The sequence below is a fragment of the Electrophorus electricus genome, chromosome 1 (assembly GCF_041902795.1).
Source record: "Electrophorus electricus isolate QZ-2024a chromosome 1, ASM4190279v1, whole genome shotgun sequence".
NCBI classification, from domain to species: Eukaryota; Metazoa; Chordata; class Actinopteri; order Gymnotiformes; family Gymnotidae; genus Electrophorus; species Electrophorus electricus.
The window spans coordinates 26,445,678-26,456,350 of NC_137497.1; the positions used below are offsets into that span (position 1 = coordinate 26,445,678).

At 43.7% G+C, this 10,673-nt stretch overlaps 1 protein-coding gene across 10 annotated transcripts in view; it reads left to right on the forward strand.

Annotated features, from left to right (window-relative positions):
* Positions 1-10,557, forward strand: part of smtnb (smoothelin b) — a 53,930-nt gene extending 43,373 nt beyond the window's left edge. For 4 of the 10 annotated variants that reach the window (XM_081713754.1, XM_081713793.1, XM_081713798.1 and 1 more), the window contains 10 exons: positions 3,924-4,103; positions 4,227-4,302; positions 4,493-4,525; positions 5,165-5,338; positions 5,659-5,721; positions 5,833-5,896; positions 6,034-6,180; positions 6,597-6,711; positions 6,928-7,079; positions 10,303-10,557. In XM_081713754.1, the coding sequence (XP_081569880.1) occupies positions 3,924-4,103; positions 4,227-4,302; positions 4,493-4,525; positions 5,165-5,338; positions 5,659-5,721; positions 5,833-5,896; positions 6,034-6,180; positions 6,597-6,711; positions 6,928-7,079; positions 10,303-10,456 (1,158 nt within the window). In that variant the 3' untranslated portion in view covers positions 10,457-10,557. Of the gene's footprint in view, positions 1-3,923; positions 4,104-4,226; positions 4,303-4,492; positions 4,526-5,164; positions 5,339-5,658; positions 5,722-5,832; positions 5,897-6,033; positions 6,181-6,596; positions 6,712-6,927; positions 7,080-8,959 lie in introns of all 10 variants that reach the window. The other 6 variants (XM_081713776.1, XM_081713764.1, XM_081713781.1 and 3 more) reach the window with 6 other exon arrangements.
* The last annotated feature ends 116 nt before the right edge of the window (positions 10,558-10,673 follow it).

Sequence of the window (10,673 nt, forward strand, 5' to 3'; positions counted from 1 at the left end):
AGGGGGTGTACCCACTAGAATAATGGAATGACTGGTGATAAATAGACATGACTATGGCACCTGAGCTAGAGGGGGGCCCTGGGCCTTTGCTGCCATGGTGACAGAATTCCAGGCCTGTTCATTGGTTCTCATGTTCTGGCCATTTGAAGAGAAAGGATGTGGAGTGGTTATAAAGGGATAGGGGTTTGTCCCAGGGACCTTTCAGAGTAGATGTGAGTTTGTGTGATCTGCAGCTTTTTGTTAGCTTTGATATTTCATCCAAATTTCAACCAAACATTGCTGAAAATAGAAGAACAATCCAGCATTATTGAGAAGCCAGGTCACCTGTTTGTTAGTCACTTGTAGGCTGAACACTAAAATACCTGTGAACCTCACCATGCCTGGGGTCAACCTGGACCTAGTGTCAGCCCTGGAGGATAAAGTGGCTTCCCTTGGCAGCCCGAGTGGAGAGTGTGCTGAGTCTGGCCTGGAGGCCGTAATTGGAGACCTTCTTGTGGAATCGGTGGTGGACGAAGATCCAGATGAGAACTTGGACAATACTGAAGAGGGGGTGAGCAGGCTGGAACTTACCCTTCAGTGTGCTGTTCAGGAGATCCATTGCGATCTGAAGGCATTCGGCAAGTACGTAGATGTGCGCTTGGAGGAAGCCACTGCAAAGGTTAACCCAGCTATTGAAGCCATCGCAACCTTGCAAGAGGAGAATCTGAGGTTAAGGCTTCAACAGGAAAAGCTCGCCAGGCAGATTGAGGCCCTTTGCCAGGCTCTTGGGCTTCCTGAAGATCAGCCCTCACAAGATCAAGATATAATCATTGTGCCATTGGAACCCAGTGCTGATCCGGTCCCGCATCCACCCACCTTTTCCACCCGCCGGTCGTCTTCCACACCTTCACTGATCAGCAGCTTCTCCCGGAGCAACAGTATGGTAGGGTTAGGATTGTGCATGCTTATATGGTTTTGTGTTTTTTCTGTGTAGTTCTGTAGGCAACCTTATATTGGTGTTCTATACTAAACTGTTCTAGGCTGGATTTGCAGACATGGATTAAGTAAAATTGCAGTGCCAATGGTGGATCTCATTTGGAAAATCTTTTTGGACTAGGCTTAATCTGAACTGTCCCTAAATGTCTTTTGGCTCATACAGAAGAGGGTTCAATGGGGTTTGTGTACAATTGTTTTTCATCTACTCCTCAAAACTGGTTGGCAGTGTAAGACAAAGCTTCTGTGTGTTCTGGGCCTTTTACGTTGTTCAAACAAAGATGCCAATGACACAGGCACCTCTTTAGGCAGGACACTCTCCAGTTACACTGCACATATGTGGTCTAAAGGGACCATGGACTCTATTATTGGTATTGACCAGCACGTAGGTCAAACAAAAAGCATGCGAGAGCTGTCCCCAGGGTACACCAGCTGTCAGAGCAAGGGTTGACTTGCATACCCCTTTTTTTCACGCATTCTCCTGTTGCCTGAATGCCATACCACAGGAGTATACAGGTCCATCCTGCACTGTGCTCAGCTCTCTACTCTGTCTTCTTTTAATCCTTTAAATCAGAGCTGTGGCCAGCATGCCAAAGTTTGGCCCCAAAAGGACTTTTGTCCTAGTGGCGAACTGAGTTTTAAGCAGCTGGATTTTCTTTGCTGTTTGCTGCCATCACAGATGGGCTTCTGTTGCACATCACTGGGATGTAGTGCAGTATGTGTGTGCAATGCCAGGACTGCATGTATCGTGTGTCCTTCCTATTCTTCATTAACTTCTACTTCAGCTTTATTTCTGAAGCTCATTTAAAAGACAGCAGGTGTCAGTCAGAGTGCTGCACAATTAGATAAACTCCAACATGGATTTGAAAAAATAAGAGATTAACTAAAAATGAGTACTACAAAAGACTTAAAACTGCATAATAATCTAAAATAGTGCAACTAGGGAAGTAACATGCTGGGAGTAACCAGTTAATAAAAATCGCAAAGCAACTGATGGCAGCACAGAAAAGTTAGAACAGATGACTGAAAGTATGATCTCATTAGAGTTCATTTAGAGAAGTTTTTAAATGTAATTTAAAATACCTTTTTGGGGCGGGGGGGGGATGATTTGATAAAAAATGGGAGACTGAGTTTAACTTCGTTTGTTTTGATGTGGGTGAGCTGTGATTGGAGGTGTGCCACCATGTGCAGGTGTAGTTGTGCTTATCTGTAATGGCTACAGCGTTAAGGCTTTTAACATGCGGGCTCTGCATGCAGCCTGTCCAGCTTTGTGCCTGGTCCGAGGAGACACCTGGCACAGCATTATTAACTAGGCCTTAGCAATGGTGAATGATGACTAACTGGTCGAGTCTTGAAATAGACTTGCATCCTATCTGGACATCCAGTACCACTAATTCCAAATGTTATGGTTTTCATGGCAGATGGCATGTGCGATTGGGTAGAAATGTCTTTATTCACTGCTATGCTAATTAGAAAGCTTTACTGTAATACTGTGATAACAGATGGTTGACAGAATACGCTGGGCTGTCTGGTATGTATTCCTGATACAGTTAAGTGACCTCAAGTGCCTTTAACTTGCATAATATCTTTGAATGATTCTATGCTCACACTACTTATTCAATTAATAAGCTTTGTTTAGCCTTTGCTAAGTGCCTTGTGTATACTCACAGATTTGGTATAAGGCTGAGACTATTTTTTACCAAGCAGCTGGGAGGTGTGTGTGTTTTCGGGTTCGCGGGTTCGGGTTCGTGTTTGCGTGTTCGTGTATTCGAGGGTTCGTGTGTGCATGCGTTCCATCGAGACAGTGGGGCAGGTCTCTTGGGAGCTCTGTTACAACAGAAGTACAATGAACGCAAATAAGGGCCTGCGGTGTTTCCTATAAAGAGAACCAGTAGGAGTCTGGAGACATGCTGGCTGGATGTATAGAGCTCTCAGCCAGTCTGAATAAAGCCCCACACACAGCCTCCAGCAGGAGAGCACTTTCGGGAAACATGCCTCTGCTGTTTTATTAAAGGCTCTTGTCTGCCATGTTCCCATGTCATCATCAGAGGTGCACAGCACATCCCTGGTTGTCTCTGACACCCACACAATTGTACATACACATGCCTTCTGTTATTTCTTTTATAGATTTGCTGTTGTTAAAGGGCAAATAATATAAAGGGGTGTACAGAGAGGGTTCAGCAAATTGAGCAGTGTACTTGTAGAGAGAGGGTTCAGCGGATAGTTGTAGTGCATTTGCATGCTATATTCCCAAACCTGCAATTACATTTGTTTTATACTTATTTTTCCACTTTGTTTTTTCAGCAACAAATGCCTTTTGTTTGATTCGTCATGCCTTTGATTTTCATGTCAAGTAAGAAATATTAAAAAGGTGTTTTCATCTTACTAAACCCAAGCTTTATTTAGCCATACAGTTACTGTTTGGTCCATTTGCCTTCCTCTGACACATCTAAAAATTAATGTTATAGCCATATTAATGTAATCTCTGGGATTAGCTGTCCAAGCCCCTTTCATCCCACCTGGCCGGACAGGTAGCTGGTGGTGAAGCTGGGAAGGGGAATCGGCAGGCCTGTGGGTCCTTAGGATTGGTGTGCTCTCATTCCTGCTTAAATGTCAGCGAGCTTCCATGGCCTTTGTGTAAACACAGCTGCAAGAATAGATATAATTTGGACCCCCCCCCCCCCCCCCCCCCGAAGAACAGTCCCACCATGCTTGTGTCTCTCTCCCTGTTCCACCTTCCATGCCAGTTATGTGCTTGCAAATTGTGACTTCAATGTGGTCTGTAATTATTACATATTAAAGTTTTGAGTTGTCTTTAACCTGCCCATTCTTTCACAAAGCCCAGGCAAAGTGAAAAATCAAACTGCACTGGGGGACCTGTTGATTTCAGTGCTGCGATTTTCCAAGTGCTGCCCAAGCAGAGCGCTCATTCTGTGCCTGCCCCTCTGCAGATGGAGGAATCTGCCTTTACGGTCGCCTCTGCGGTCCAGATGGCCAGTGACGCTCCAGCGGTCCCTAATGGCTCCTCGCTAGCTCAGCTGAAAAGTGAGGCGGCCAGCAGCAGCAGTGGAAGCAAGCTCACTTCAGAACAGCTGGAAGCCATACAGGACGAAGAGATCCTAGACAAAATGGTAGTGCCAAATGGCCACCACACCAAAGTACATTTTTCACTGAAATTTGAAAAATGAACTGTGTTAAAAGCATACAATTGTCAGTGAGTCATTTAGTATTGATCTTTGTGTTTCTTGTAATAGCTTGATGACTCCAAAGACTTTGAAGAGAGGAAAATGATTAGGGCTGCAATGAGAGAACTCAGGAAGAAAAAGAGAGGTAAGAGATTCACTCACATTCACACTCATGCTGTGTCCATCTCCTTCTTTCTCTGTCTTCTGTGTGTGTGTCTGTCTCTCTCTCTCTTTCTCTCACTTTTTCCCCCCTTATATCCACATCAATGAAAATGTGGTTCTCTAGTCTTTTCCCTCCTCATTCCATCACTTCATGTTTCCCTCTCTGCCTTTAGAAGCAAGGTTGGGATGTTCAGTGGAAGAACTAGGTAGGGCAGCTTCTGTGTGCTTTGCGTGTGGGGTTTTATCCCCCATCTGTGTGCATATGCAGTACATTCACTCATTTTGCACATAATGTGTAATTCTGATAACTGCATTTGCATGACCTTTGCATAATTTCTCATAATGGTACTGTACACAGTTTTTGGTTGCTTGCATTATTTGACGAGGGTTCAATTACACATTTTTTGCAGTGTTCTCACTTCACATGGGAATGTATTCCTTTAAATAACTATCAAAAACCACCATGATCAAAAGTCAGTTTCCTAAAATTGTTGAACCTTTCTCACTATCAGAAGACACTGTCTCAGCCTGAGTGTTTTTTCCCTTTTGGCCTGTGTTATTTGTTTTTATGGCTTACAAATGAAAACACAAAAGTAAGAAAAGAAGCCCAGGCCTCCTGGAGGACTACAAATTTGAGGCTTATTTGCCTCAGAACCTTTTCAGTTATAGAAAATATTCCTTGGTTTGTTATTGTGGGTTTGGTTTGCAGTGAAACTGTGCCTTGTGCTTTAAACAGTATGTGAATGTTTGAATCATTTTTCCAAGTGCCTCAGGTCTCCTAGAGGTCACACAGTGATTTGCTTTGTTCATGTTTATGTACAAATGAACTGACCAAACCTCCTCAGACCAAAGGGAGAAGGAGAGGGAGGTGCGTCTGCAGGAGCTGAGGCAACAGAGAGAGGAGAGGGCGCAGAAGGACCGGTCGGGCGCAGGCGAGGTGGTGGTGAGAAAGGTGGAGAAGTCTGTGGATGGCTCCACTGTCAGCGAGATCACAAAAACCAACCGCTTTGCCCAGTCAGGTGACATGAATCCCCAGAAATCACTTAAATGAGCAGAGTGTCTTGGATGTGGCCAAGACTGAATGAGTGCTAGCAGCTAGCAGGGACCATTTAACATGGTGTATTATGGTGCATAATGCTACCTCCCAACAGCTTTTGTTCTTTAGATCCATAATTAGCACATTTGGGTGAAGGATTTCTTTTATGTGGCATATAAATGAATAAATCAAAAATATGGGGTGGGTGGGTGGGTGTGTGTAGAATTTACAGTTTTTACAGAATTTACAGTTTTTAGAATTTGCTTGGTACAGTTTAAACTGTCTGTGTTTGTGCCTGTACAGACGAGGGCAGCCGGATGTCCCGCAGCACCATCACAGAAACCACTTGCACACAGAAGTCTGATCGTGAGTCTTGGCTTTTACTGATGTGTGATGTGTGATCTGAATGAGAATTTGTAAGTTTCCATAAATCTCATCATCCCCCTCTACTTTTCAACTGATCTGCTTTGGTTTCAGGGGGGACCATGCAGACCAAATCCTACAGTTACTCTTCCTCCAGTTCGACCAAGAAAGTTGGAAGGTGAACATCAGACACGTGGCAGTCATGTGGAACCATGTTTTGTGCTCGCACATCGAAAAAGCACATTGGCCTTGGCAGGCTTGCCCTCTGCTGACCTCTAATGTTCTCTCTATCCTGCACATCTGCATCCCCTCCAGCGTGTTTGACCGAGAGGATGATTCAGCATTGGAGCGCCGGCAGGCCGAGCGTAGGAAGGAGCTGGTGAGGGCACAGACGTTGCCCAAGACGTCGGCCGTGCAGGCACGCAGGGCCATGATGGAGAAGCTGGATAAGGACAGTGGAAGGTGAGTGCTAGAACATCCTCCAAGTCTTCCTAGTCGCACAGCTGTCTGTGGGACGTTAGCCACGACTGCTTTCCCGCTCAGAAGAATGGTAAAGTGTATTTTAAAGAGGTACAAAGAAATGTCTAAGTAGAAAGCTTTTTTCTAATTGTTCCCAGATTAAGATGTCTATGTATATGCAAGTTTGTCTTGGTGATCTTGGCTTTGTTATATGTACAGCATGTGCAAGTAGAGAGATACATACTTAAAATAATTAATGTGGGTTTTTTTTTTTGTTTTTTAACATGGCCTTTCGAGCAAAGTGTAGTTCACTGTTATTTCTGCACTGTTATTCTTTTTAGATTTGTATGAAATGCCACCTGCAAGGTGCCATGATGGACCTTTTTTCTTTTCTCATGCTCCTGTCTCGCTGTTGGCAGCAGCCCAGCACAGGTGAACAAAGTCCACCGCTCCACCAGCTTCGGGGTGCCCAATGCCAACTCTATCAAGCAGATGCTCCTCGACTGGTGCAGAGCCAAGACCCGTGACTACGAGGTGCGGAGGCCGCCACGTGCACCTCTTCATCTGAAGTATCCTGAGAAAAATATACAGATCGTACTCCAATGCTAATTGATGTGGTTTTACAACAGAGCCTGGCAGTTTAGTCACTTAAATACAAGACTGCTGTGTACTGGTGACCTGTGATATTGCTCCTTTCTGTGTTCTTTCTCACTGTTCTTGTTCTTTGCCTCTCATTTGCCCTTGTTTCAGAATGTGGACATTCAGAACTTTTCCTCTAGCTGGAGTGATGGGATGGCTTTTTGTGCCCTGGTGCACAACTTCTTCCCTGAGGCGTTCGACTACTCTGCCCTGAGTCCCAGCAATCGACGACAGAACTTTGAGGTGGCCTTCAAAACAGCAGAGTGAGTATATAAATATTTGCACATCTACTTAAGATTTCACCACAGAGATTGACACATTTGTACAAATGTTTAATGGTGACAATTAAATGTTTTCTAAATATTTTTTATATATGGCAGCAGAATTATTTTAACCATTTTTGCTTTGTTAATTTTTTGTCCACGTTAGAAAATCCCACCACTAATATTATTGAAATGCTTGCTAGTGATTCATGTTATAGAGAAATGTGCAGGCACTCAGAATACTCTAAATTTACTTACAGAATGATAATTATACATTACACCAAGTCACCTCCAGAATTATCATTTACATTTTTACTGCAACTTACCAAAGCAGGGCCAACACAATTTTAGCCTCAAAGGGCCGATTGTTCCAACAAAGCAGAAGAATACCTCATGCCACTTGGTTAATTAATTGATCTCAGTCTTAAAATGATTGATTAGGTGTAGTCACTGACCCCTTTGCCTATCCCTACACAGCATTCCTTCTCGGCTTCTTTACCGAAAGTGTTTTTCGGATCAAAGTTGCTTTGAGACTCATTCTATTGTTAAAAGTGCTATATAAATAAAATTGAATTGAGGTTCAGAATATTTCATAATGTAGTCACCATTTGTCTAGAGAGGCTCTGAGTGCCTGCAGGGTTGTAAAAGAAGGAATGTCCTAAATCTAACCTATAGCCCCTGGTGAAAGCCTTCTAGTTACTTGCAGTGTTCTGATGTTCGCTTCATCATTGAAGCGAATCTGCACGTTCTTCGTGCTCCAGGGACCGTTATGCCGCTTTGACCAATGACCTCCTCTGAAATGACTGGCCTGTAAATACTTTCTGCTGATTTGCCATTTCCCTTTTCCACTGTCCTGCCTCTACCTAGAGAGGTAACCCCTCCTACAGCTCGACTAAACCAGCCGTGTCCGCGTCTAATGATCAAGACCCGCAGGTCCTCCACTGGATAAGCTCTACTTTGCGTCATTTAGTCACTCCTTGAATCTTTCAGTTAACCGTGAATGGGCATTCAGATTCCCCTTGACCCTTTCCCCTCTAGTCAATCTGTCGCCTGTTTATTCTCTTCTCAATTTCCCGACTCTTGTAAACAGCTGTTTAGAACAGATCATTCACCATGACTGACTAACAGAATGACTGGCCACTTAAACATCATTGGCTATTGCTTCTCACTGCCTGTCAGTCTTAGGTTTTGGGTGGTATCACTTCTCTGCTCTTGCATGTTTCTCTGCTATGGCCAACTTGCCTGTGGATGCATAAATGCCATAATCTAGTCATTGTTCACTTTTCTTCTCACTTTGCATTCTGTGTCCGGATCACTTCGTGCCCACATTCACAGTGCACATGTAAAGGCCGAACACAAAGCAGCAGGTTCACCTCGTGACCCACAGTTGTCTAGCGCTAGTTTTTAGATTAGGGGACAAAACCATACGTATGAAGCTCAGCTGTTAAAAGTGCCTTGTGTCTTGGTCCTGCTGTATATTCCTCCATGTGTCCTGAAAAGCAAACCTTGCATCACAGCCACAAAACTGAATGGATGCGAGCTAATGCTCCATTTATCCCTTTTTTGTGTCTGTGTGTGCATATGATCATGCAAGCACATCAAGCATGAAAGCACATCAAACTGTATGTCAACACACATGTAATGTTTATCCTGTTTTTGTGTCCTTTTTCCGTCCTCTTTCCTCACTGTCCCCATGTTTCACCCTGATGTTTGGCTGCCCACTGCTGCCTTCCTTTGCCCTTTCTTGCTGTATTTCCTCCCTCCTTTCTTTTGTGTTTGTATTTCTGCCTTTCTACCTTGTATGTCTTTCTTTTATTCTCTCTCTGTCTCTTTGTCCCATATACCCTTCCCTTCATCTCCTGACATGGTTTTGCGAGCAGGAAGCTTGCCGACTGTCCCCAGCTTTTGGATGTGGATGATATGGTGCGTCTGCGGGAGCCTGACTGGAAGTGCGTGTATACGTACCTCCAGGAGTTCTACAGAGGTCTGGTGCAGAAGGGCTTGGTCAAAACCAAACACTCCACATAAGGTCCAAACTGACACTGAACGGTGAGAGTAGCATCAAGGCCTTTAAGGAAAGACCTGACCCATGATGTGGGGTTTTTTTGGGGGGAAGTGGGTTTCATTTATGATTAAGGTGATGGTAATTTGGGGTTACAAGCTGTTAAAAATGTTATGGTTAATGCAGTTCTGGAGTTCAGTGGGCATTGTTTTACTAAAACCATGATGGTCATACATAAAGTATAACTGGAGTGTTATGTGTAATAGTTCAAGTCTGCTTCCAAACCTGCTCCCATTTGTTACATTTGGAAATCTTGATGAATCTGGAGACAAGAAGTTGCTATAAATTACAGGTGAAGACACCAAAGAGATTTTTTTGGGACCATAAAAAGATGGAAGCTAACTTAAAAGGCAATGCTTTATCTAAGTTGAGGTCATGTATGTGTGAGAACAGTACAAAGTCAGGTGATGTTCTTTATCAAGGTTTTGTTTGTCAGTTTCAGTGGACCAACATAACGTCATATCAAGAGCCTGGCCACGTTCACCATCACTCAGTGTGTGCGAGAGTGAATAGCGCAGTGAAATCCAACGCCCAAACATGGTCTTGGTTTGGGCCAGAGACACAAGGACAGAGCCCGCCAGGATCAAAGATTCCTGCTGTCTGCTTTAGCTACCAGTTTAGAACATATGATGTACTGTTTTGTTTCCAAAACAAAGCCAGAAATCCTTTCATTTGCCAAATGTCTTCAGGAATATTAACTGCCAACCAATTAGCATGGTCATGTTTTAAATTTGCACAATAACCTGTATTTCTTTTTGGCAAGAAAACTGAAAATTATAATTAATCTTACTGTATAGGGGTCATTTAAAGGATAGAATAACTACACACCTTCAACTTCCCAGTATTAATAAATCACTGGTCTGTAGTATAAACATATCTGCCCATTTACTGCTCTGTTTAGGCCTATTGAGGGGTATCTTTGTAGGGTAGCAAAGGAAGTGATGGGTCCATTTCCTTTCCTATTTCAAGCTGTGCTGGGTGAGAATCAGTTTGGGGATGTCTGTAAATGTTTTCTATAGTCCTCACAGAGTTGATCTCCCACCTGCTGGTTAGTTGTGCAAGTGATTTTTATTTCACACTCCTCCTCAGTAAATATACAGAGTGTATGTTTATTCTCTGATTCACTGTTCCTTTATTGCTCCCTCAATCTTTCTCCATCAGGGCCTTTGCTAATTGTATGCCCTTGCTGGAAGTGGAGGACATGATGATAATGGGCAAGAAACCTGACTCCAAGTGTGTCTTCACCTACGTGCAGTCCCTGGTCAATCACCTGCGTAGATATGAGATGGCCTGTCAAGCTCTCTCAGACCACTGACCGCTTGCTGGTTCAACCCCCCGAGAAAACCTGAAGGCCCATTCCATGACACTCTGGTTGAAGACAGAACTGTTTCTTAGTTGTATATTGTTTTCCACACCTCAGTACCCTAATTTCAGTTATAACAAGCCAATCGTAGTGTTGTTTGAAGTCATGGGGCTTCAATCAAGCTGTAGTCAAGTATATGCCTTTATGCCCTAATGATAAGACCCATAAA